Source organism: Salarias fasciatus, chromosome 5 (assembly GCF_902148845.1).
Source record: "Salarias fasciatus chromosome 5, fSalaFa1.1, whole genome shotgun sequence".
In the NCBI taxonomy this organism is placed as follows: domain Eukaryota; kingdom Metazoa; phylum Chordata; class Actinopteri; order Blenniiformes; family Blenniidae; genus Salarias; species Salarias fasciatus.
In genome coordinates this window covers 12,528,945-12,556,032 of record NC_043749.1, presented here as the reverse complement: position 1 = coordinate 12,556,032, position 27,088 = coordinate 12,528,945, and the positions used below count along the sequence as shown (strand labels likewise).

The 27,088-nt window shown below is 42.8% G+C and overlaps 1 protein-coding gene and 1 long non-coding RNA gene across 2 annotated transcripts; one reads left to right on the top strand and one right to left on the bottom strand.

Moving 5' to 3' along the window:
- Window positions 1-4,256: 4,256 nt before the first annotated feature.
- On the bottom strand, window positions 4,257-26,124 carry slc4a8 (solute carrier family 4 member 8). Its single transcript, XM_030091692.1, has 25 exons — window positions 26,021-26,124; window positions 16,343-16,424; window positions 14,137-14,289; window positions 13,600-13,735; window positions 13,054-13,214; window positions 10,812-10,988; window positions 10,634-10,722; window positions 10,044-10,201; window positions 9,861-9,948; window positions 9,606-9,752; window positions 9,394-9,494; window positions 8,290-8,464; window positions 8,057-8,190; window positions 7,727-7,972; window positions 7,470-7,575; window positions 7,001-7,162; window positions 6,780-6,893; window positions 6,519-6,680; window positions 6,180-6,431; window positions 5,836-5,904; window positions 5,284-5,457; window positions 5,075-5,206; window positions 4,886-4,992; window positions 4,545-4,650; window positions 4,257-4,385 (listed from the first exon to the last, which is right to left on the bottom strand). The coding sequence occupies exons 1-25, from the start codon at window positions 26,063-26,065 to the stop codon at window positions 4,380-4,382; spliced, it is 3,282 nt and encodes a 1,093-aa protein (XP_029947552.1). The 5' UTR covers window positions 26,066-26,124; the 3' UTR covers window positions 4,257-4,379.
- LOC115388532 (uncharacterized) lies at window positions 14,675-26,370 on the top strand. The gene is made up of 3 exons (XR_003931481.1): window positions 14,675-14,686; window positions 21,478-21,483; window positions 26,287-26,370. It is a non-coding gene; the product is annotated as an uncharacterized LOC115388532 (long non-coding RNA).
- The last annotated feature ends 718 nt before the right edge of the window (window positions 26,371-27,088 follow it).

The following is a 27,088-nucleotide window of genomic DNA, read 5'->3' as shown; positions in this document are numbered from 1 at the left end:
TAAAGGGTAGAAGAAGAAGAAAAAAAAAGAGAACAATACACTAGCAAATTATTCTATGACTGGCACACATGTACTGCACAGATATTTATACTCACATCCATTTAAGTTACCTCTTCTGGTATGGTGTATATCCTATCAACCTACAGTACATCAGAGGCATACTGCAGTATTCTTACCCTACATTCACGTTTACATTAACAGTTGAACATGAAGCTTATGTTATTGACACATGATGCTTTTCTGCAACGGCTAATAAATGAATTGTTCAGTTACAGCAGATTTACAGTCTTTAAATGCTGGATGTTTAACAGTGATTTTATAATTTGGTCAAGTCCTTTTCTTTTACAGTTCAATTTACACAGCGTCTACTCTGCACACATTCATGTGACGTTAAAATACATGTATGTACATAAACAATGGATTATATTTGAGCCATGCCATTCAGTCGTTCAGTGATGAGTCCTCAGATGCACAAAGACGACTCACATTCAGACGTCTGACCGGCTGAAAGCAGAATAATCATGACAGCAGACACACTGTACAAAACGCTCACATCTGTGGACGAGGTAATATTCATTACCAGAGGGGCGTGAGCTTCATCGCGCTCTTTGCTTGAAATTATTTTGAACAGAACACAACTCAGAGGGGGATAAAATTCTATAAATTACAAACAAAACATTCAAAAATTGATGTCTGCACAATGGTGACATTGTGTATAGTCTGTTTTTTCAAGTTGCATGGTTGGATTTCCTTCAATATTTAAAAAACAAAACAAAACATGTGTTTGAGGTTAATAGGTGGCTCTAAAGTTGCCTGCTTGGCTCTTGCAGGAATAAAGCAGTGCAGGAGTTGATGGTTGAATATTCAACTAAATGTCAGAGAAATAGTTGAATATACGTCTATTCACGGATTTTATTTATTGTTGTGGAATATTCTGTACATCAGTTAGATGTGTCTTAACTCAGGAGGCTGTGATCGGATTAAACATCCCCTCTACTTGTGCTGTCTTTCCACATCTTCTGTTCAGAGCACGAAACAGTTTCACTTTAAAATGTTGAAATCCCTGAATCAAGTTTGCACAAGACGTGTCTCTGTCTGACCAAAAATTTTCCATCTCAAGATACTTTAATAAACTGGCGAGTTCCACCTCTTAGGGTTTAATGAAATACACACCGATCTGTAGTGGAAACAGATTCGTAGAATAACTCCTGACCTCTCTCTGCACACTTCTTCGCTCACCGTGTAACAATAAGCTGCAACAGTATTAAATTATCATTCATTTCAAGAGTATTTGTTATATGGTGCATTCTCCAGCCTAAGTTTGCTTATTACAGTATATACACAACATATCTAAAAATAAATAAACTGTGATTTTCGTAAAGTAACTAAATAGCTCAATAAATCTCTTGAAAATAAAATATATAATAACATTCTTTATCTACAGAAAGTGCAGCTACAAATGAAGCATTGTATTTGAGGATCGTTCCTTTTCGCTCGGCAAGCTTTAAGGTGATACGAGTTTCATCAGTTACATCCAATCACAAGGAGCGATCATAAAGCAAACAGGGGAGCATAATACAGTCAAACCTTATTTATCCAGATTGAAATATCTCGACGGTCATAAACGACAGTCAGAAATGCCATCAGTAATTTGGCGTAATTTGGCTTTTTGGCACATCGAACAAAAGTGAGGTTTTTCACATGAAATGACAAATAATTATACAAAATAAACAAGGTGACATTTTGCAAAAAGATCTCTGCGAGTAAAAAAAAAAAAGTGTGTATCGTCAATTTTGTCTGGGTTGTGGGTAAATTATTGCTTTAAAGAAAATTCAGAACCCTTTGTCCTAAGAATAATATTCTTTACACCTTAAGACACACACACACACACACACACACACACACACACACACACACACACACACACACACACACACACACACACACACAGATAGACACAGACTGACACACATACACGCACGCACACACGCCGTTTTTCCCTGACCTAACATCGTCCAAAGTGCCTTGCAGGAGCATTCACGTATTTTCTGAGGTAAAGAAATAAGACACAATACAACACGTGACAAACATTCGGCATCACGACCTCCAGTCCTCAACAATCATTATTTTAGAGACAAACATTCATAATGGGCAACAGATTACACCTAAAAAAAAAAAAAAAAAAAAAAAAAGAAAAAAAATACCGTTGATGCCACCGAAATGGATCTTCTAACATTTAGATTTCAGTTTATATCATCACAAGAAACCGACATACTTCTATGGCCCAAACGGGTATGTCTGTGGATTACTGAAGCTACCGATCAATGAACCACAATCACCACTATTTTCAAGAAAGGAACGCTCAAGACTCACTGAATGAAACTAGATTCTAGTAGTTTGAGGGCTAATAACAGACAAACCTACACAGATTATTAAAAGGAACCTGGTTTGTTTGAGGAGCAGCGGTGGAGCTGCTGTACGAAGCCCAGCTACGGTGTGAGGATGAAAGCCGAGTGTTGCTTTGAGTCAAAGAGGTTGTTTTTGTTCTATGTGCATATATCTTTTTCTACCTTTGTGAGGACTGTATTTACTATATAATGCCAAGTACTCATATTTTAAATAAATTAAGATTTTCAGGACTCTATATTATCAATAGGATGAAAATTATGGCTGGAATGAAATGTCTGTATGACAAGATAATTATAAAAATAGGGGCTGGATGGAATGGCTTTTTCCCAGTAGGATTTTTCCTCATTCTAGAAAAGAAAAATGAGTGAGTAATAAAACATTAGAACTATATTTTTTAAATTTAAAGCATGACATTAGGTTCAGTGCAAAACCATCAGCATATAACGCGATATATATGCAACGACTATATGTAAAGACATTCCAGTTATTTCAATTTTAAAGTGCCTAATTAGAAAAAGTAGAGTTATTCTTTTTATTGCCATCTCAAAAAACATTAACATTAAAGGGGATATATTATGCTTTTTTCACTTTGTGAAGAGTTTTTTTTATAGTAGTATGTGCTGCCGTAGCCTCATTGTGACGTTCAAATTTGAAAACTGTTTCCTCGCTGTCTTGCTGCACCACATTTTGTGAAAATGAAACTGAAACTGAAGCTGAAACTGTCGAGTTTGAGTTGGGTCCGGTTATCCTGAAATAAGCAGATTTAACTCCTCCCCCTGCCTGTGCCCCCACCGCGCGTGTGTGTGTGTGTGTGTGTGTGTGTGTGTGTGTGTGTGTGTGTGTGTGTGTGTGTGTGTGTGTGTGTGTGTGTATGTGTGTGTGTGTGGGCGTGGACAGATGCGTTCATGTGCATCCCGGGAAGCGGGCTCAGAAACAGCCTGTTCTGAGGAGGGCTCCTCAGAGTGACTTTTTAAACCACTGAAATGGATGACTGGATGAATTTGGGGCGAACAAGCTTAAATACTATGTTTTTGGGCTTCTGCGACCTATATGACATGAATTCAAAATAGCATAATAAGTCCCCTTTAATATCTTACTGTATGTGCAAAGTCATTCAGGCTTAGCAGCGGGGCTCATCCTGTCACATGGTGACTGCAGGGGCGCATTCAAATTAGGAAAACTTTCCAGCCATTACTTTCTATTTTTCTAAAACTAACTCTGGCTGAAGGAAGATCTTTGGTAGATGATGCTTTAAAATCAAAACAAAAACAACAAGACGCTACATCCAAATGATTTTGATGTTTGGTGATTACTATTGAAGTAGAAATCATTTTCGTTGTGGCGGCCAGCAGCTGAGAGTGTATCCTCACTGCTTTATTTTCATTATCTACATTCAACTGAGCAACTCCAGGGTTTCATAAATATCTAATTAGCCAAGACTGTGTCACAAATCTCGTCAAATTAATTGTAAGCGAGCTGTTCCATAGAATCAGAATCCATGAAGTCAGTCAGTGGCGTAGTTGCAGTAATTTGTGAATTTGAGGATTCAAGCAGATGGCGTCTAAACCAGCTGTTGGCCTTGGGTTAAGAAAAATGAGGATACATATTACTACTGATGGGTGAGATTGGTGAAGTTGGGACTTGCTGCTTGAGATTCAAAGTTTGGATTAAATAAGCATCAAGCAATTTAAGCACTGCTTTTAATTTAAGGGCTTTGGTTTGTGTAATTACATATAACCTCACAAAGATAGAAGTGTGTGTATATGTGTGTGTGTGTGTCTGTGTGTGTCTGTGTGGAACTGGTAGAACAGCTGAAAGTTGAAACCTCCTGTTTCTGGTCACTGAAGAGGCTGATGGCGGAGCGGCCACATGTCACTGGAGCATCCTGTGGCCCAAAACTGCAGTCAGGTGATCCGGCTGAGTCTGCCGCAGCTGTCAATGTCCTTTACTCATCAATGAACGCAATCTCTTCAATCCTGCAGGTTAAACAAATCCAGAGTTATGACACCCGCAATTCCTTCAAATGCAAGATTTATCGATCACTACAAAGCACAGAAAAGCAAAGCAGCCACGCAATGTGTGGCAGGAATAGATCCAAATGGAAAGGGTGAGCGGGAGGGAGGGCGTGGCCTTGCCTTTTTAGCAGCCACAGGACGAATGTCCCTTTGATTGGAGTTGAGGGATTTCCAGACGGTGGTTTTAGACATTTCATCAGATATGTTAATATCAGAGGGATCACATCTGAGGATCAGGGAGACACAAAGCGGGTTCAGGTCAGAAAAGGGGCAGAGGCAGAGGTGGACTTCAGGGAGACTTTCCAGTGGGTTAGTATTTAAAATGGAAAAACACCAGGTGAAGGAAAAAAACCAACATGCATGTGGACAAAGGGGACAGAAGCTTTTCACCAGTGATCTCACCATCCCAACATCTGGCCTGTATTTGAAGCCTGTGTGCTTGTAAATGTGCACGTTCTCACCTGGGGTCGTGTGCTTTCAGGGATTGAGAGGGCTTGCTGCTGCAGCTCTCCATGGGAATCTGAACAGTTGTGTCCTCTTTTTTAGTGTTGAGCATGCCCTGCGATTCCTGCAAGACACGACCGTCAGCAAACAGGGTCAAACCGTGAACGCTGACTGACACTCAGAGACAAACTTTCCCTTCGGGATACCTCCTCCATCTTCTTGGAAGCATCATCAAGGTTTTTTTTCTTCCATTCAGGCATTAAGTCGTCCAGGTAGCTCAGTTCTCGCTTGGAGAAGCACAAATCCAGCAGCTTGCGGACGAAAACCAAAGCCAGCACCTGCGGCGACAGACGATTAAACACAATAATAATAAAGTAAAGGTCAAGTCCTAAGACGAACGCTTTGGGTGACTCACCATCATGGGAAAGACGATGGCAGCAGGCGACGTCTTAATGACCCAGAGCAGCACCAGACAGGTGAGCTGGGTGAGCGTGAACAGGTGCACCTTTCTCAAAGGAACATGTCGCAGGTAGATGAAGTCTGGCTGGTGCTTCGCCGGCATGCCGAAGAGTTTGAGGCGATCAAAGAACTGAGGAGCGATCGGGATGAGAGCAGGAGAGAGAGAGGGGGAAGAGATGAGAGCAGGTCCCAGTGACAGATGGCGGGAATGGTAATATAATGGAAACAATGATGAAGGACAAATTCAGTTGGATCTCTGGTCAATTAACCGTCAGGCCTCACTGAGCTGCAGCAGCATTAATTAGATCACGGGAGGGTAAAATACCAACAGCAGAAGAGAACAAACAAGGACAATTCATGTTTGGAAAGTTTTCAAAGCAACATATTTGAACATTTCAACAAAAATTATCAATCATCTCCATTTCTCCAAAGAAAAATACAAATAAAATGGAGGTTTTCCAATCAATAAGATCATTTCCATGGGCCACAGTGATAAATTCCACATTACCTGGATGCCTTTTAATGAAGATGCTCCCATGTAAAGAAAAACGCCATACAACACCGGCATGGGAATGAACTGAAGAAGGAAAAACACAAATAATAAATGTCAACTCTCACAAGCGTCATTACTCCATTATTAGTGCCATTTCTGAAGATATTTCTATAAAATGAAAAAAATAAGCAATATTTTATTTTTTAATTGATTTTTTTACATCCGTCATAACTAATATTTGTCAAAGTATCAGCTGTAGACAGATGTGCAAAAAATGTGTATTAATTGTTTTCTTCCTGCTTTCATGACTGAGCGTGACGGCCAGGCGGGGGCAGCATTGTGCAGCCTGTCAGACTAACCTGCAGGGCTCCCGTCATGAACACAGAGCAGCCCATGAGCAGAAAGATGACCAGGCCGGTGAGCCGCTGCTCTCGAATGCCGAGGAACCGCGGCTGCTCGCCCGGAGCCGAGCTCTCGGACTCCAGCTTCAGACTGTTGACATGAGAGATGGACAGAACGGTTGCTGCTACGAACCAGGGCAAGCCCATGATGGAGCACACGGCGAGCATCACCCCCACCATCAGCAGGTCCAGGTGGTACCCGCAGCCCTTCTGTAAAACCACACAAGAAGGTCAAACACAGCTGTGTAACCTCTGAGTGAAGCATGATTTGAACTTTAGGGGGGGTCGCTGTCTTGCCAATAGCTTGTGCTCTTTGCGGTTAATGATGACTGCAGTGATCTGCTGGTCCATAAATATGAGAATGGTGCAGAGGAGAGCGGGAATAGAGGCAGCCAGCACCGTCCACCACGGGTTGCGTCCTATTGGATTGATCAACCAACCGCGATCATCTCTGGTAGGCTGGAGTGGCAGAAATATTATGTAATAAAACTACAGGTTACTAACTGTGCTGGTACACGATGGTCAATAACATCGACAGCTTGCATTTTACATCCGTACCTGGAACTTGCTCGGCACCTTTAGCTTCTGGGAGGGCACTCCGATCACAAAGTCAATCAGGACCATAAACACAATGGTAAAGAACACCGCAAAGTCGCTGATCACGGACCGCACCTGTACACAAGATATAGCAGCAGTGGGATTCAGGACGGGGCGCGGCAGACCTCCGTTATTGCTTCTCACAATTTATGATGTAATCTGTTGGTAAACTCATTGATGACCTTGGTGGGGAAATAACGGCTCGTCTTGAACTGCTTGAGGAAGGCAGACATAAAGAACGTTGAGAAGAACAAGATGGTGGACCAGAACAGGACGTCTGGGGTGTAGGGGCCGTGGTGGCCGCATGCCGTCCCAACAAACTGCCCGTGCAGGCCGATACACTCCTGTTGAGATTCGCGGACGTTACGTTACAGTAAAACAACCTCTAACCATAAAAAACAAACGGCAAAACGATATAGAGCAACTATGGTTTGTAAAGTTAACCTCAGCAGCTAAAGGTCAACTGACAGACTGTCCTTGTCAGTGTTTGCAAACTTTTAACAGAGGTCAGCTGCTTCAGGAAAGGCAGAAGTTTGCCGGTCGATCATTAACAAGAGCAAACAATCTGGAGCCAAAGCTACATATGAAATCCAGGGAAAGTTATGTCAACATCAGCAGGAGTGTGTGAGTGTTTCCACACTGTGACAATACCTTGGCGGTCAGGTTGGCCCAAGGTACAGTGGAGGGTGTGACGTTTCTCTCAGTCCACAGTTCCCAAGTTTTATTGCTTGGTTTATCAGGCTCTGCACACCTGCAGCTGAAGACAGAAATACATCAGGGATGAGTGCCCCACCAGGTCATTTAAAGCCTGAATGTTTTTACTTCATGATGAGAAGCTCAGCTTTGGCTTCTAAGAAAGTAAAATATCAAGAAATGTTTGAAGAAGTCATGACTGTGTCGTCACTCACTAAGCCAGAGTGAGTTTGTCCAGGTCGCTGTGTGTGTTGAAGGGGTAGATCTCCCCCAGGTGGACCAGCTTCTCCAGAGCCTCGTAGATGAAGATGAGGCAGATGAGGGCGGCAAAAGCCTCTTCTGTGAAGCGGGTGATGTAGCAGACCAGAGAGCTGGCATCTGTGGCTACCAGCACCAGGCACAGCAGGGCTGTCCACAGGCCGATGCAGGTCCGCAGGGACAGGTAGGACAAGTCATAGTCCCTGAAAAAACATAGAAGAGGAGGGTAAAATTACATGAACGTAAACGTAAAAGTCATGACGATTAAAATGTATTGTTGAACATACTTGCAGAATTTGAAGAGGATTTTCTCAAATACCAGCACCGGACCTGTGCTGCCAAGAATGGTAAGAGGCTGACCAGCGAACAGCGAGTACGCCACTCCGGTCATAGACGCTCCCAGTAAGGACTCGATGGCGCTCTGCAAGATTTGGAGAAACAGTGTACTGTTTGATAGTCTGCGATATTAACGCAGCACGCTCTATGAGAGGGACATGTGTTCATGTGTTGGCGCTCTTACGATGCGTCCTTCTGTCGCCTCCCCAAGAAGCCCTCCGAAGGTGATGACAGGAGACATACAGGCACAGTAGAGGAAGAGGAACGACGCCACGCACTGGAGGCTCAGTCCATCTTTATAGTCACTCACGTAGTACGGCGCTTTCCGCTTGATGTCCAAGATCAGACCACCGAACAGCCTACGTGCAGCAGAGGAGTCATTTCCACTGTTACAGGACTTTCTTTTTGGCTCCGTGCCAGTTGAGTGTATTTGTTTTTTTTTTTTTTATGAGGACAACAGATAATCCTGTTTAAGAGCTCAGTCTTTGTGCTAATCTAACTGGCTCCTGCTGCACAGTCAGCAAATCAACGAGTCATGTCGATTAAACTCCTGGGAAAGGAACGAATAAGTGCACTGCCTATCGTCAAACTGTTCCTTTAAGGATTAAAGTAAGAAAAGGTAAGTATTTTCAAGATAAATTCAACATTTGATGAGATAAACACATAATTTTCTAATATTAAATTTTTAAAAACACAAAATTAAAATCTCATTTGCAACTCTTGATTAATGTTCAGTTTGTTATTAAATCAAATTATAAACCAGTTCTTCTGAACAGTAATAATTCAGTGTCAAATCAGATCATTTCCAGAAAACAGTTTGTGCTACATTTTTACAAGCTTTTCATGTTGTAACACTGAATTAATATAGGTTCGAGGCAAACTTTGACATCCATAAATGTGTGGCTCCTGAAATTTCTTGAGACATGCCCTTTGTTGGAGATAAATGTTCAATAAAATAAGTTTGAAATATAATATCAAAATGACGCAGAGTCCTGAAGACAGAGTTCCAGAATATCCTTTTTTTCACAATTCTCAGCAAACCTAAAACTTCAGAAACGTATTTGTAGGTTTGCAGTTGAATACATTAAATAGCACAGAACAACCTGAAACTTTGAATCATCTGACATGAAGAGTACAAACGAATCACTTTAGGAAGTTTTCTCAATTTGAAGCAGAAATGAATGAAGCAAATCCAAACTGTTCACTTGGTGTCTTCTCGTTACATTTTTAAGACTTTTCAATAATTCTTTAAAAACATTGAGCCTGTAGTGACTGAATAACGTCTTGCCTTCCAGTCCTCTGCAGCTCTGGCCCGTGGTGTTCGGCATGGAGCTCTTCATCCACCTGACAAGCTGTGCCATTCGGGACTCCTGGCATCTTCCTTTTCTCCTACAGACAGCCAGGAATAGATCCACGCCACAGAATATGCCCAACATTGAAGCACTTCTTATTAAAATTCAGATATGAAAAGTATATTTTTGTAGCGTTCTTGGTCGGTACCTGAGAGGGGACGTTCTTCGGGGGCTCAATGCGAATGGAAGGGTCCCATTCACCCGGCGGCAGCACGGTCACCTGGTCCAAGAACTCATCTATTCCCGCCAGCAGGTCACCTCTGTCCTTCGCCTTGTACGCCACATCATGGAAGATCTGGTCCAGACGTAATAATGACAGAGACAAACAACGGTAAGCCCCCGTAATCCAAACTCTGGCATTTCCTTATTCTGTGAGCCCGACTTTAATTAACGGAGCCTTTACCTCGTCCGTCATGATGGTTGCCATGGAGCGCCCAATTTCATGGTATTGCTGAGCCTTTCCGTCCGGGCCCAGAAGAATGAACAGGAATCTGAGGTTTGCGAGCAGAGGTCAGTTGTCTGAAGTTGCATGATTTGATTTTATAAATAGAGAACAGTTGACGTTTCGGCAGAAAAACGAGCCTACCTGGTGGGAATGGGGACCTCGGTGAGTCCGGTGAGCAGAACAGCAGGGGAGAGGCGCACAAAGGCCACAATCGGCCTCTCCAGAAAGTCCAGCTCTCCCACCAACACATTAGAAGCCTCTGCACCCTCTGGGATCTTCTTCATGAAGTGTAAGTCCACCTTCGGAGAGAAATGTGACATTATCAAAACACAAGAACATGTCATGGTGGGTTTTATTTAATCCTTGAAATGTCGACAGTCCAACATAGGGTGAACCCGGAGGCCATCAGTTGTGGTTACGTTTTGTCTTGCAGCAATAGTTGTTCTCTAAAGTCAATTACATCAGTGTAGTTCCCTGGCTGGCTCCTAGGTGGCAGTCTTTGACCTAGTTGTTGATGCAGATGTTTGCAGCAGACCAAGCATTGATTACTGACCTCAGCAGAGAACCTGTATCGAATGAATATTTGTGAAACCCCAGCGAAAAAAGTTGCGCTGCTGCTATCACAAACGTTTAGCGCCATCATACCTCCAAACACTCAGCTGTGGATTTGACTAAATATGTTCGTATTTAGGCTAACAAAGCCTTCTTTGTTGCGGAACCTGGTTCTGTACCTTACTGAGGTCCACTTGAGAGTTGTCCTGTCCAGAACCGTTCTTGGAAGGTTCAGCTGACAGCGGGGGGTGAGGAGTTGTGGCTGAACCTGGGGCATGATAAGGTGTGGTTGTGAGGAAATAAGCAGCCAGCATATGATGTGATATACGTAATAATATGTTGGTGTTAAAAAAGCACCTGTCAGATGGGGCTCAGACTGCTTTCGTGTGCCCTCTGCGATGGAGCGCACGATTGGAATCAGGTTCTTCTTCTTCTCATTCTGGTGGTGGTGTCTCTTCAGCAGAGCCTCTCGGACCCTCACTCTCACACTGTCGTCCAGCTCGTTGGACGCCTCCTGGTGGTCCAGTACCATGTCTGGAAAACAGCGGCGGTCATAGCTGAAATCTGACCATCACGTTGAATCTGTGGTTGGTCTCTGAATAAAAACACAACTACGAAGTAACTGAATACCTCAACAATGAAAGTGTGTTTTATTTCATCACCGAAATACTTGTTTAGGCTTGCAATGGCTGCTTTTGAATAAATATGCAACAATCTGGTGAGACATCTGTCGCTGGCACACTGCTGAGCAGAAGGTGTGTGTGTGTGAAAGCTTGGGTCAATATGTGTCCAGTGTGTCTGGTCATGAGGGACTGCAGAATAATCAGCATCTCCTGGTCTCTCCCAGACGTCCTGCACTCTCACCCTTCCCCGAGCAGTTTCCTGCTGACTCGTCACCGAATTTCAGCTTCTTCTGTTTCGTCCTTCGTTCTCCGACAGACAGTAGGAAACACACACATGCACGCTTGTGCACACACACACACACACACACACACACACACACACACACACACACACACACACACACACACACACACACACACACACACACACACACACACACACACACACACACACGTGCGCGTGCGCTCCGGTGCCTGAATATATTCTGATCACACTTCAAGGCCGCCGCTGATGTGCTGACCTCAGCGACTCTATAATCAGTCATGTTAATAGGGACAGTGACAAGAGAGGAGCGCACAGCATCCTCTAATTAAGCTGAAACTCACAAACGGTAGATTTTAAGTAGGCTGGGTTCACCCTTTAGCGACCCGGAATGGCTCAAGCTCCACTTAACGTGGGACCATAGCAACAGCTCTGCTCACCGCAGTGTGTCCTCTGACAGCCGGCCAGGAGGAACGAATGCCACAGAGAAAGCTTTTAATGAAACTGTAGATATTATGTTTATAGAGGAAGCGGCAAGATGTTGATGCAGTGAGCAGTGTCATCTGACAGGAAGTCAATTCTTTGTTTTAACCAGACTTACTGAGCCTTTCTGTCCATTTTCATATGTTAGAGTCAACATCAGGATCTTAATCTACACTTTTTAATTTTTTTAATATGGAAAATAGAAAAATCTATGTTAAAAACATGTATCATTTTCCTTCCATCTCATCATTATGCAGCACCTTTTGTTGGTACATAAAATCCCTATAACATATATTTACATATGTGGCTGCAATGTGGCAAAAAGTGAAAAAAGCTCAAGGGGTAACAATACTTTTGCAAAGTCACTGTATGTGTGAGTGAGTGAGTGAGTGAGTGTGTGTGTGTGTGTGTGTGTGTGTGTGTGTGTGTGTGTGTGTGTGTGGGAATGAGCAGGACTGCATATGAAAATAATTCATTGAGTGATTCAAATGCAGGACGTGGCAGCAGAGAGAGCAGAGTGCTGAACCACAGTACACAGGGTGTGTGTGCTTGTGTGTGCAAAAACGGGAACAAATCAGTCAGTCCTGATGACACTCGTGCGATGTGAACAATTTGCACTGAGTCGTGCACTGGCATCAAAATCGCAGGAACATCGGTGCATCGTCTGGATTGCGTATCTGTGGGGAATTCATATTTATTTTTTGTATTGTATTTTATCACAGCTAGGACAGATGCAGTTGTTATGTTACTAAAATAACTGTCGAGTACAGAGGGGACAGTATACATTTTACTTTTACAATGACACTATTACAAATATGATGGAAGAGTCTTTCTATTTCTGAGCTCTTCAGTGTCTGTGAGTCAGTGTGAGTTTCTGTGACGTCTCTTAGCTCTGAGCTGTTTGTGTGTTTCCTCTCTGAGGAGGATAAACTGATTTGTAATGGACATTCAGAAGCAATCTGGCCAAGATATAAGGTCTGCTTTGATGCGCTGAATGTAATATTCACTCAAGTGGCAAAAAACTTTTAGGCAGGAAGGGAAAAGAGGACAGGAAAATATATTGTAACATATTTCCCAGCGACATCTGCCTCCTTTTCCAATCGCATGAGCTTATATCATAGAACAAACAGTCCTCAAAAATGTTCAGCTGAAGATTTCTGTGTGTTCTCTGATGATAAATAGCTCCCTGGGTCTGAGATTATAACACACAATCTATCACTGAAATCCTCACCTGCAATCTCCTCGATGCAGTCGGCACGCATGTCAAGCAGCACGCTGCCATTGATTATGCAACTGCGGAGCTCGAACAGGCTGTGGAGGGAGAGCGTCGCCACGTAAGGCTTGCTCCACCTTTCACCACCGTCCTCCACGTCCTCCTCGAACTTCAGCCACCTGCAAGTAAAGGCACAGAGATCAGGCGAAGGTAAAAGCATCAGGGGGCGAATATAAAAGAACAGTGTTAAGCTTCACATGCAGTTTCACTTATTTTATCGAATTCTTCTTCTACATGATGAACAGTTTAAGCCTGTCAAAATAACATAGCCTATAAATAAACAGAGATCTGATATTTGTGCGACATGAATGAAAGAGCAGCTGTATTTCGGTGATTCATGCTTTCTGCCTGAGTGATCACAGAGAGAAAATATCCACTAAGCCTGAAATGTAGATACTATTTGCACATATCCTTCTCCGTAGCAGTACAAGTGGATCACTGGCAGACTGTCAGGAGCTTTAATGCCAAGCGCTGCAGCCAACAACTCCCGGAGGAGATCCTGACCTGGCTGTTTCCTTCCACTCAGCATCCTTGCCATCCTTCACACAGATCTCGTCCAGCTCGGTGAACAGCTCGTGGGCCACATGTTCAGCATCCTCCTCTGTTCCCAGGATGAACTGGACCCTCTGGGACGGCGTGTCTGAAGAAAGAGTGAGGATGTGAGCAAAAGGCCGCACACGTAAACCGTGTTACAGTCAAAGCACTTCTCCACTCACCGGCTGCACTTTCTGCTTTGATCGCATGGCTTTTAAGTGACTTTAAAACCAATCTACACACACATGCAACACGCTGAGTAGTTTGTGTTCGTTGTTAGCTAATTAGTGGCTTGTCAATTTTCGCCCAGAGGGCTCAAAGAGCATGTGTGAAGTGCTGACAGTATCGACGGGCTTGGTTTAACCACCGCTACTTCCTCCTCTCTGGGAAAATGAACGCACAAGTATGCATGCAAGTGTCAGCGATGCATTCCACAACTGATGAGCTGGGGAGTGAGATCAAACGAAGGGAGCGATGCTGCATTTGAGATGAAAAACTCTCCGCTACCGTGAGTGGAGGCGGTCGTGTCATTTTCCTCGCTTTGCTGCGTTGCGATGCTTCCTGCCCTCTTGTCTCGCTTGCGGTGGCGGGATCCATGGGTTTTGTGGTGACGGTGACTCTGCCTTGGCATCCGAACCCCGACAAACAGGGTCCTGTGGCCTGGGGAGAAAAAAAAAAACAAAAACAAAAAAAAACAAGATAAAGACAGTATTTTACTTTGAATGCAGTTTGAACACATTCCTCCTTGAATCCATCTTTATCCTGTTCAATGATGTGGGTCATTCAAACATGAATAATGTAATTATTTAATTTTAAAATACTTAAAAACAGTTTAACTGTCAGTCCAGAGATGGAGCTCTTGAAAATTACCGACTAAAAATCAAAAAGCAAAGACTGAATGAATTCAAGAGTTGTATTGAAGACGACTACAGCGATTCAGTATTTCCACCTAAAACACCTGAGTGACAGAACCTGAATGAGACATTCAGTACGATTTAAAGTGTTCAAAACAGTGTAAATAAAATCAGTGAGCCTGTGTTTTCAGGTTGTGATGCTTGTATATTATCTTAACAATAGAAATAGTAGTTGGAACTATAAACCATACTCTGGTGATCAATTTATCATGATGTCTTACTAAAGCGATCATATGGCTTAGCTGAAGAAAGCATCTTTAAACACTGGAAGGGAAAAATATTAGAGGAAAGCCAGGCAGTGATAAAGACCACTGTGATCTCTGGGTTCAGAGGATTAAAGTGAGAGTAAGACAAAACCATTAAACTGAGGTTTAAATGTTGGGCTGAAGCTCCACAGGGACAACTTGGTTTGTTAAATCATTTTCTCAACCACTGATATCTGGAAACCGTCAGATGAAAGTCTGAATGCAACAAATGCTGCAGCTAAAGTAATCTTTTAAATGGAATATCAAAGCAGAGACTTCTGACGTGAATAGCAATAATCAGATGACCTATAAATACAATGAAAATCAATGACAATTCATTTTTCAGTTGTTTCTATTATTATCGTTGCATCTCTGAGTAAATCATTATCATTAAGATGCACTGCAGCAGTTATGAGCCCAGCAGTACATACAAACCCACACTAATGATCATCTAATCTAATCAACACAACAGCCCTGTGCCTTCAACTGAATACACACACACACACACACACACACACACACACACACACACACACACCAACACACACACAAATTAGTACAAATCAAACAGTACAAAATATTCAGAAGGATTTCTGCTTTACCTCGCGGTGTATTATCACATTATATGCTGTCATAAAAAACACCAATCAGCCATAACATTACAGTCACTGATAACAGACACAGTCTCAAGGCATCTCCACTCATCACTGGGTGACATGTATTTAACAATTCAGGCAACATTTTGTCTTTAACTTCTGGGATGGAAGGTGAAAAACAAAACAACGTGCTTCTCTACAAGCACAGTTTTGAGCACTTTTCTGCAAAAGGTGAAGATCTCCGAGAGATTACTGGATGCATTTGAAGCTCAAATAAACTTTAGATACTATTTTTAATACTCGCAGCACATTCATATACTGAGAAGCCAAATAATTCAATCATTAAGAAGACTTCAGATAAAGACATTTATTTGAATCAGTCGCCATCGAATTACTGTAAAGAGTCTAGAGATTACCATAATGCAACCTGGTACCTTCTACATTTTTATGATGATGTGAGGAGAGCCTGTTTGATGACAGATTAAAAGAACAGTGACGATGAATTTAAGAAAATGCCCAAACTACATAAATTTGTTCACTCAAAAATGATGAACGCAATTATTCATCTCCAAGATACATTTTCTTTTGCAATATTTCAGGAATACTGGTGAATGAAATTCAGCTCAAATGTGAGTAATTGACCTTTTTTCTTGCATAATATTTTTTGGAAATTATCTCTTGTGCCAGTAAGAATACAGATGGGGGCAGATGTTTGTTATAATTACACAAAGTGTTGTTGGCTTCTCCTGCCATGCTTAGTAAACTCACGGGGGACTAGGCTTTTCAGTCATTTTGCCACAACAAATGGAGAATGATCTGCAACGGCAGAAACAGTGCAAACTATGCGATAAAACACTGTTTACAACAGCATACCGTGAAAATGAATCAGGCTTCCTGAAAGATTTTGACAGCTTGTGGCAGACTCTGATTCTTCTTCCCTGCTGCACAGTTTACTTACCTTCCAGCTCCTCTTTCTCATAGTGGATGTTCAGCACTGAGCTGGTTCCTCCTTGGTCCACCACCACCTCTTCATCTGACCTCTGATGGATGAACCACACAACAAATGCAAGAAGGTCACTGCCGGGGTCAGTGAGGATTCTTGTGGACGATAAACAGCCTTCATCTCCAGCAACAGTTGAGCCTCCGGACAAGTTTACCATGAAGCGCAATAATAGGTTAAAAACAGAAAATCTAAAAGGTCATTATCGTCACCAGAAGGGGCAGAGCCGAGCCACAAATAGACGAAACTGATCAAACCTTTTAGATGATCAGCATCAAATTCCAGACAGGCTATTCTGGGACTGTCTGCTGCCGAGACACACACGCATGCACACACACACACACACACACACCAGATCTAAACAGACTATGACTCAGTTCGACAATGTGTTAGGCCTGATGATCCACAGTGAAATCAAATCAAATTAGCGGGATCCCATCCGTCAGTCGTGCCGTAACACCGTCACACAGTGGCAGGATGTTTTCAGTGCTGCGCTCGGGTCGCCGTCTCACCTGCAGTGTCTGCCGTCTCCGGTCAGAGTCTGTGTGAGTGTGTCCTATGATAATGAGGTCAGGGTGCTGCAGGAGCCTCTAGACGCTGCCGCACAGCCGCGGCTCACTGAAACTCTCTTCAACTCTCTGCACCAGTTCATGCAAACAGTACATCTTTGATTTATATTTTCTGTTGCCTCCCACATGTGTTAAAGGGAATGAGTTTATATCACTGCAGCCGAGGAATGAATCAGCATCCGTATGAGAGCATAATAAATTTACGCTGAAGCTGCTTGTCAGGACAACACATTTCTAAATGCTATAAATAAATACCTGAGGTTGGAAACTGTATGAATGTCTGCGAGCAGCAACATATAGTTGCATATAGATGTTAACTAACCTTTAAGTGCAGATGGCCACAAGCATACTGGTAGATGCAGTTTTTCATAAAACAGATACTTCCACCCACTCTATCAGGTCACATGATCCTTGAGAATGTGTTTCTGAGAGGATGTAGAAGCCAGAACGTCAGAATAAGCATGATACATTCACCATTTATTGAAACTGACACCAAATCTAAAAAAAAACAAGTGTAGAAATAAATATCTATGAGGACAAAGGAGGATGAACGGACGGATTTTGCAGGAGATGATTCTCCTGCAGTGAAACACAGAGAGACAATGCAGCTATTTCTTTTCCTAATCAGAGAGCGGGTGAGAACATATTTCCTGTGATGTCTTGGTTTGATCGAAAATGATGCATCTAATAAGTAACGGCACCAAATGTCATTAATCCCCAGGAAATGTTTTATTGTGTTTGGGTGTCCATGAAGAGATGGATGTGGAAACAGTGACAACAAAGTAATTCATGTCTCTTTGGGGTTAAATTGAAACGCCAGTGCTGAAGATTGAGAACCTCTGTCACGTGGTCTTTGATTGTCACTGAACAGTCGAATATCCAGCAGCCTGTTCACAAAGCTGGAGCTGATGTTCTGCTACTGCATGACAAACAGGACAATAATAATCCTAATATGTCTCCTGAAGAGTCTTTTGGCAGAGTTTTAATAGCGGTGCAGAACAGAAAGTGTCTCGATCAGCGTGTGAGGTCGTGACCCCTCTTTATTATTTATTTCTGTTCTTAAAATACCATGCTTAACAGTCATACGACAGAGGAAGTCAAATGTTTCTGAACAAATTGATGTAATTGAGCGCTGACCCATTTTTCAGAAATAACTTCTCATGATTTTCTATAATTGTTTTTGTTCTTTTTTTCCTCGTTCAAATTCTCTCCCGTCACTTCAAGGTGATTCGGATGTTTGCTTTGACAAGAACATCCCAAGGTTAACCTGAACTTTCAATCTGACTGCCTCATACTAACTTCAAGCTTTTGCTATGATGCAGAGGTCACAAGAAAAAAGAATTTATTTGATGAACTATATTTATTTAGCGACGTTTCAGTCTGTGGAAAGGAAAGTGATCATGAAAACACATGTACAGTTCTATTTACACAGTGATTTTTAGGTAACTGCACATCAATTGTTTAAATGAAGTGTGACGCACTAAAAAGAATGCAAAGAAATATCGTATCCTCTTTCGAAATATTTTCAAAAGTCGTTACATTTTTCTACCTCACCAGAACTTCACAAGTGTAAATTTAAAAGCCATATCGCTCAATACACTAATATTATTTTCATGATGGAGCAATGATTGGACACTAATTTTCATGGGACATGATTAGTTGGAGCAATAAATAACTGTATTCACTGAATATCAGTGTGATAAACTGCTGATTTAAACTTTCCAAAAACTTCTGCACAGCAAGACGCTATGAAAATCCCTGTGTGTATTACCAAGAGATGAGTGTTTTGATCAAAGAGTGAGCAGTGATTCTTCTTACTTCTCCAGGGGTTTGACTGATAAAACACTGTGCTCAGTTTATTGACAAAATATAAAACCCTGCTATTAAAATGTCACTGGTCTCTGCTGGCAGATGTGATGAATGGGAATGATGCCAGAGTGTGTGTGTGTGTGTGTGTGTGTGTGTGTGTGTGTGTGTGTGTGTGTGTGTGTGTGTGTGTGTGTGTGTGTGTGTGCGCATCACCTCTGATTCAGACTATTTTTATATTTTCACTCAAGCCCAAAAGGGCTCCTACAATGGATCAAGTGAGCACTACTCACACAGAATTTTAATGAGTAAAGAAAAATAATTAAAATGGAGTAAAGTAACCAAATGTCTTGATATGGGGCAATATTTCTATCCAGAGAGATATGTTTATAATTTGCACAATTGTTGATAACAACTTTGCGATCCCAAGACGTCCACTTAATTCAGCGGTGCAGCTTCACAACCTCTCTGCCATATCAGAGCTCAGGGATTTATTTCCATTTTCATGACTGCACACTTTATTATCCCAAGACAATACCGCCCTTTTGAAAGTAAGGCTACTTAATTAAGGCGGCATGCTCAGACCAAACACTGAATGCCACCCGCGCCTTAATAATCCTGTTTATGCAGGACATAAAGCAATGGTTACAAAACAGGAAGGTCTCTTAGAGTGAATGTATGTGACAGGTGTTTTTCAGATTTTATGCCACACCACTCTGTTGAACATGACATTTACTCATCTATTGTGTAATGTGCTTGTGAAATAAGGTCCAGGTAACGTTCGAGCAGTGTTTGGTAAACAGAACGCAGCAGCATCGTTAGAAAACCTGAACCTGATAGTCCCTATGAAGACCACATACATCACTGGTATTGATCTATTTGATCATTTCAGATAAATTAATTCAAACTTGACCGCAGAAAAATTCATTAAACCCAAACAAGCTGTCTTTAACCGGCAGCTTTTATATGAATTGCGTTGCACCGCAGACAGTCTGAAGGTTCGATAAACAGAGAATTTAATTTGATGTTGGAAGCTGTCTACGTTTCATCTGATTGCATGTCTGGACGACTCAGACTGAGCGGTTCAATTCCAAGAAGACCTGTTCCTGCCATGAGATGCAACGTGCTCATAGCACCGAAACACATCGCTATAAAACAGGTCATCTTAATTACTAAGAACAAATATATTTTACAACTCCAGACAAATTTGACTTGGTGTCGAGGAGGTGAAGTGGTTTCTTTGAATCTGAATACAGCAGACCCCCGGTCTAAATGTTCAGAGAGACACACACGTTCAGATTCTCCACTGCCAATCAAACCTGTGCCTGCGCACAACAAATCCCCTCTGACAAACGTGACGAGTGGTAAAAGTCCTGCTTCACTGTTACAGGCCTCTGACTTGTTCTTCAGTTCACATCAGCGGAACAAAAAAAGACAATGAAATGAGTTCATGTCTCCTTTGGCTGAATCGTTTTGCACACTGATACTCCGTCACACACAGAGTGTTATCAGTCGCTCCGGCTGTGCTGCTGAATTAATGTGTGTGTGTGTGTGTGTGTGTGTGGCTGGAGGCAGTGAAGCAGCCACTCCTGTTAGAATATAAGGTTCACTAAACAAGTAGAAATGCAACAAGAGAGAATGGATGACAGAACAACTTTAAAAGCTCTTTGTCCTAGAAAACATGGTAATCTATCAGATCAGATCAATTAGTTTGAATCAATTTGTTCTAAACACAACAGGCATGCACTCACACACACACACACACACACACACACTCAGAAAAGAGGGAGAGAAATAGAGAGGCAAAGAGAGAAAACATGAATTAATGAAGCAAACAAAAGATAAAATGCAGATTCACATAAATAAAATAGTCTAGACACAAAACACACACACACTGTTCACTGAAGAAACTAAATTGTCCTTTTTAATAAAATCGTGTGTGAGATCAGATGACGCTGCTGTAAATTCACTCCGGTCCCGGGAGTCCTTGTCTTGACAACACGGCGTGACTCACGGCTCACAGCCATCCCAGCCACAGAACGCCAGCAGCGCCGTCTCTACGGCCATTTATCTGTTTTTTTAACACGTTAATGGTTACCTGTCATTCACATCTCACCTCCCTCGACTCACATCAAGTGCTTCAGCTAATCGAGGGCTCACATGGCACTGCCAAGTTCAGTTCAGCGTCCTGAGACCGAGCACATCTGTGACCCTCCACGTGCTCGTGTGCGTGATTTTTCCACTCACGGGGCGTATAATTCCTGAGCTGCTGCCTGTTTCTATCTCCTGGCAACCGTCCTTCTTTCTTCATTCCTGTCCTCCAGCTCAGTCGCAGTCACATTACCCAAGACGGGTTTTTGACTAAATAATTTTCCACACAGTTAAATGCCAGGGCGCCACGGCAGCGAGCGGCCCACTGCTTGATCCAAAATGGCTGCCTGTCCTTGAAGTTGTGTCCTTTAACAAGCATTTCACTGGTAACCAATTGTGGTAAATTCTCACTGGAGCTGCCTTATGGCAAAAAAAAGAGCACATAAATGTTTGACATCAGATGATTAAATCCTGTGAATTTGAGAGGCTGAGAAACACAAACACAAAACTGCAGCTTGGTTTTAGCACTGCTCCAAGCCCTAAATATGCAAATATGCTCTTTAACAGTCTGCAGTCAGAAAATGGAAAGATTTTCTGCCTGACTGACAGTATTCTGTTGATGAACAGTCTTCTGTATCGGCCCACAACAATACAGACCAATGGCAGCATCCTGTGCTTCTAATTTTGTTTTAAAGTCAACTTTCAAAATGATTGTTGACTGAGTGAGCACCCCGTCATTGGAAATATGTCATCTTGGACCTTTTAAAGTCATTAGGTCAATGCTTACCTATAACAAGCATTGTGAACAAGGCTTTAGAAACTAATGTGTTGAGAAAACAGCATTACCCACAGGTAACTGGTTACTGTTATGAAACAGTAGTGCAGTTAGTGAAGTTTCTGTGAGTTCATGACTTTTGTCAAACATAAAGCCGGTTGTGGAGCTGTTGTCTCTCTCACGTCTGCCTCAAACATGACTGATTCTCAGCCCATAAATTAAGATTAACTTATGTTGAATCTTATCTTATTGTGAATCAGTCGTCAGACTGAACCGCCCACTGATCCACACTATCTGCACACACTTAAGACATCCTAAATCATTCTACGTAACTACTTATTTTTTATGTTTAACTGTATGAAAAACCTATTATTCCACAGTAGAGTTCAAAAAGCACCAAACTTTTTCTATGAAAGACTTTTCTTTGTCAATAATCAGCATTTCAACCTCAGCAAATGATTGATGAGCATTCATATAATGCAAACTCATCACTTCATCTGGAGCTTTTGTCAGTTTCTCAGCCTAATCTGACACATATTCACAATCAGACAGCCTCGTCAAGTGTCTCAGCTTGTAATATCCCCGAAATAGAAAACCCTTTATCTCTTGCATAGGCTTGATAGCTACACTATGCTCTTTCTGGGAGTTCAGATTGTCCCAAAAAAAAGATGACAGATTCCACGGGCTTAACTGAACAGTGCAGACACACTGTGTCCTACTTAAGATGGTGACAAACCCCTCTTTTAATGTTTTAATCTTTTAAATAATACATGTTTTCTGAGTGAGTTTAGAGCTGATTGAGGATTCTGGCCATTTTTAAAATCCTTCACTTGGAATAAAATGCATTTTGGGCAAAATCAGGAGGGATTGTCAAAGTGAAATCATTGCAACTGTTGTCATCCTGAACAAGTAGAGCAGCAATAATTTGCATCCCCTCTCCTGGCTGAGAAGGGAGATCAATTTGATGCACTAAATGTTCTCTCTGTTTATCGGGACGCTGAGGGAACCGTGAATAGAGGCCGCTTTCTGCTGGCCTGAGATCCACAGAGACCCAGCACAGGGATGCGTGTGTTACTTGTATGAACACGTATTGTTGTGAACACAATCTCACAAGTAAAGATGGAAATCAGCAGTAAAGATAACAGCCCTGCGAGAGACTGACCGATAATGGTCCATCCGTGATTCAGCGGCAAGATGCAAGCTTTCAGCTCTGTCTTCACTGACCCAACACATCGCCACCACTGCTGTCCTCTCAGAGCGTCCCCACCTCTGTTCTAACAAATCCTTGGATTATTTTCATCTGCAGTCTACTATTTTTATCTGCCACACCTCCACCAGCCATCTCACTTCCTCCTCGTAGGCTGACCCTTGTCGGAGCACCCTGAACTGACAGCAGGGACACAGATCCCGACTTAGACAACTGGGCCTGTCACTTCCAGACCGAGCGTCGTGCCTGAGAGCTCGGCCTGGCACTGCCTCGGGCCGCCGCCGGCGCCGTTACTGTCTACCAATCGTACAGAAAGGCATATGTGGCAGTTCTCACTCAGCGCGGCGGTACGTATGAATGGCTGAAAGAAAAGAGGTGAATAAGTGAGAACGGGAAGGAGAGAGCTGGAAGAGACAGGATGAGAGGGAGGGCTGTTTTGACTGCCTCAGCCCACGGGCAGCATGAGTCATACACGTCTAATTCAATGCCACACATACAAGTCTCCTGCTCCGCAGCTCTGTTGTTTTAATGTCTTTTTATTAGAATTGCATCCTGTGATGGCTCTGTTTTTTTTTAACCATTCTATGTGCATGGAGTACACTCAAACTGGGGAATCATATTACTAATTAAATGAATACTGTTAACTATGAAAAAAAGATAATGTGCCTAATCATCCAGCTACACACACCATTATGACTTGGAGCTGTTGTGCTTTATTCATACCAATGCCAAAAGACTTCTCCAAAAATTCATATTTATTCATTTGTGTGGGCTACAGCTTGAAAAAATGTACAGTTTGACCAACTCCTGCATTCATCAGAGAAATGACTATGGAGCACTCTCACTAAGTGGACTCTGTGCCAACACACTAATTAAAATAAAAGCATGGGATAAATGCCAAATACGACTGTGGAAGACTGAAACAAGAAACTGTGACAATCGTGCATTTCAGGGAATTAAAGTTGGTGCAGATTTATGACATGAAGAGTAATAAAGTACTACAAAAGCCACACTTTAAACTACATTGTTATAATATCACTGATATATATACAGCTGTGGAAGTGACTAAAATGGATGAAATTAACAGTATCAAAGTAAAAAATGACTAAAAACGCTCTCAAACAATTGTTTTATTTCAGCTTCATTCCACTGACTGACTGTTGGCTTTTGGATCCATTTTTCAGTCTTTTTTTGCTGTTGAATCCCTTCGTGGCGTTACCCCGCCCTACCTGTCTGAACCGTTACACTCTTACAGACGAGCCTCTTCTCTCAGAGCTCAGCTGCTCCTGATGGAGCCTAAAACCAGGCTCAGCCTCAGAGGGGACCCTGCTTTTTTGGGTCACAGCTCATATGTGACAACTTGGCACCGCACATCAGACCTCCTGTTTTAAAAGAGGTATTGTGTGTGCTGCTTCTCCCTACATGTTCTCTGTCTTTGTTTCTGTTTCTTGAATTGAATTATATTTATTTGATTTCATTGATTTTTGAAGATATCTATGTTGTGTTCGGCACTTTGATTCCTTGTTTTCCTCCCTGTTTTAAAGCACTACAAATAAAGATGGAATTTCATTGGATTAAATGTAATATTTCACACTACAATATGTTTTATTTTTTTGGATGTCAGACACCAAAAGCTATGGTACTTTAAACTTATACTTTTAGAAGTGAGAAAGTGACTGTCGATAACTGTATGTTATTACATAAGTGATCACTGGGATCACACATGATACTCATGCTGCTCTCACAAGTCCTCTTGTCATCGTTGTGTGTGTGTGTGTGTGTGTGTGTGTGTGTGTGTGTGTGTGTGTGTGTGTGTGTGTGAGATGTTTGTCCCACTACTTATCGGTGCTACGAAGAGGTCAGTGGTCATAATGTTACGGCTGATTGACTACTCAGGCAAATGATCCGCAATTTTCCACCACCTGACACAAGCTGAAACCTCCACACAGCCCCTTCAGCAGGTTTCGGCGGGCTGGACTGAAGCACTCTGCGTGTTGATGGAGAAAGTCTCTTAGACTCTGGCAGATGCTGACAGAGGAAGAGTGTGGCTCTCTCCAGATTCCCTCTTTCATATCGACTCCCCAGCTCACCTCTGGCTTTTCTCCCACAACTCCTGCACTCAGACAGGATGCTGTAATAACATCAACATGATGCCATGGCTCTGAGAGTGGACTGCATCGAGGCCACAGAGCTATGATGGATTGTTTGCCATGAAAAGAAAAGAAAAAACAAGCCAGTTACTGCATGTTCAACAAAAAGCTGACATGAAGACTGATTTATTCGTGTTGCTGGTCTCCTATATTTCTACTTATGTAATAATCTGGACGAATATAAAGGCTTAGCACATCACCAGAGCATTGATCAGCCAATTCCCCCTTTTAAACCACACTTGAGCACTTAAGCTGTCCTCTTCCCGCCCCCAGCGATGGCTAATGAGAGGATGTGTGGTGGATCCTCGCTCTTCATAGAGAACCATGTGAGAATGGCGTCAAGGTCGTTTGAGGGTAAATGGGGAAATAACACGCCATCTAATGAAGATCCCGCTGAAAGCAAATCATCCAAACTCTCCTAATCTTGTTAGCGTTCCACACACTGACACGCACATGCGACTCCAGGACGCGCACTTGGGGGGGTTTAGTGATCGCTGTGGTATGTAGGCTGGCTGAACACGCGTCGATATGTGATCGATAACCCGCTGCACTCTCACAACACAGTGGCCATTACATTTCCAGGACGAACTCATTCATGGACGCATGGAGGAAAGCGACCAGAACCCAAAATCCCCCATTGCAGCGCGATGTAGCACGCTCCCCGGAATTAGTGCACGTGTTAGGCTCTCAGAATAACAACATCCTCTAAATGGAGCATCGTCCTGCAGGGAAGGAGACACATCCTGACATCCTGATGTTACAAAGAGTCCATTTACACCGCACAGGCAGCGCAAAAGAAAGAGAACAAGAAAGCAGGCTCGTTTAATGAGGTTTCACAGGAAACACGTCTGTCCTCGAGCTTCCCTGTTATGAAATTGATCCCTGAAGATGACACCATCCATCTTTTAGTTTCTTCACAGCTCACAGAACGTGTGAGCAGATGCTCCAGCTGTTGGAGCTGGTGTCCGGAGTGCCCTGTCCCCTCTCCACTGGGTTCGAGCTCCGCGCCGCGCAGGAAGCATTAACGGGACACTTTACCTGGTAACTCAGGATACTCTCGGGGTCGTTGGCGGGCGCGCTCATGGCCTCCGGGATAACCTGCTCGGTGCTCGCGGGGGGTTCAGGTGAGACTCCCTCTGAGTCGGTTCCTTCTCTCTCTCGGTGCGGGTTGGGGAAGAAGCGGTCACGAGCTGGCGGCTGCTCCTGTTTGTGCAGACATGCTGAGAGTTGACATCTCGACCAAGACCAGTGAAAACGGTGAGGGGGTCTAGTTTCCCCCCATCAGTGTGGGGATGAGCTCCGAGCCGCGCTTCCAGCTCTCCTCCCCTCCAAACCCTGCTGTGGGGAGCAGGATGCGGGCAGCATCACCGCGGATCAGCCAATCAGAGCGAGGCGGCGGAGGCGCGCACTGGCTGCGACGCACTGCTGCTACCCAAACACAATACCGCCGAGACGATAATAGACCCACAGAGCGCCTTCACTCTGCAAGGTCCTGTCTGCCAGCGGCTCGCTCTGCAGATAAAGTTCTCCTGTCATTCACTCTGTTACATTTCGTGTTCAGCTGAAAGTATAGTTCACTGTGCACGCAAACATCTTTGCAATTTTTCTAAGTATTCTTTACAATTACTGTTTGAAATGGTCAAAAGCAAAACTGTCCCAAATCCTTTAACCACTGAATATTGATTTATTTGTTGTATCTACATGGAATGTTTTTATTTTAGTGTCGGAAAAAGCAAAATCACAGATGATGCGCACGGAGCACTAAAAATTCCAATTTGTCCCTTTAATCTACTGTGAAATTGTTAATATTTAGTATTATTATGTACTGGTATGGGACTACCATGTCTTTGTTCTGCAAACTAATAATCATGTTTTCAAATGCTAGGTGAGCTGGAAAGGTCACATGTCGGATATTGCGATGACACATCAAGGAAAAACTCTAAGTGCAATGCTGTTTATCATTATATTGACTAAAGCGGACAATAGACATCAATGTTGGAAATTAAGCACAGGGATGTGACCGGTTGAGCCAGTTGCGCTAAGTGCAGCACATTAGACGGTCTCGGCTGCCACCCTGTGGGGAACTAGAGTATTGCGGGAAGCAGA

What these genes read in the sequence shown, in the direction of transcription:
- slc4a8 (XM_030091692.1), bottom strand. Translation starts at nt 26,065, where the DNA reads ATGAGCGCGCCCGCCAACGACCCCGAGAGTATCCTGAGTTACCAG. An exon ending in TGAGAAAGAGGAGCTGGAAG is followed by an intron (nt 14,290 to 16,342) that starts GTAAGTAAACTG and finishes TTTTCTCCCCAG; the next exon opens with GCCACAGGACCCTGTTTGTC. An exon ending in GTCTGAGCCCCATCTGACAG is followed by an intron (nt 10,723 to 10,811) that starts GTGCTTTTTTAA and finishes ATCATGCCCCAG; the next exon opens with GTTCAGCCACAACTCCTCAC.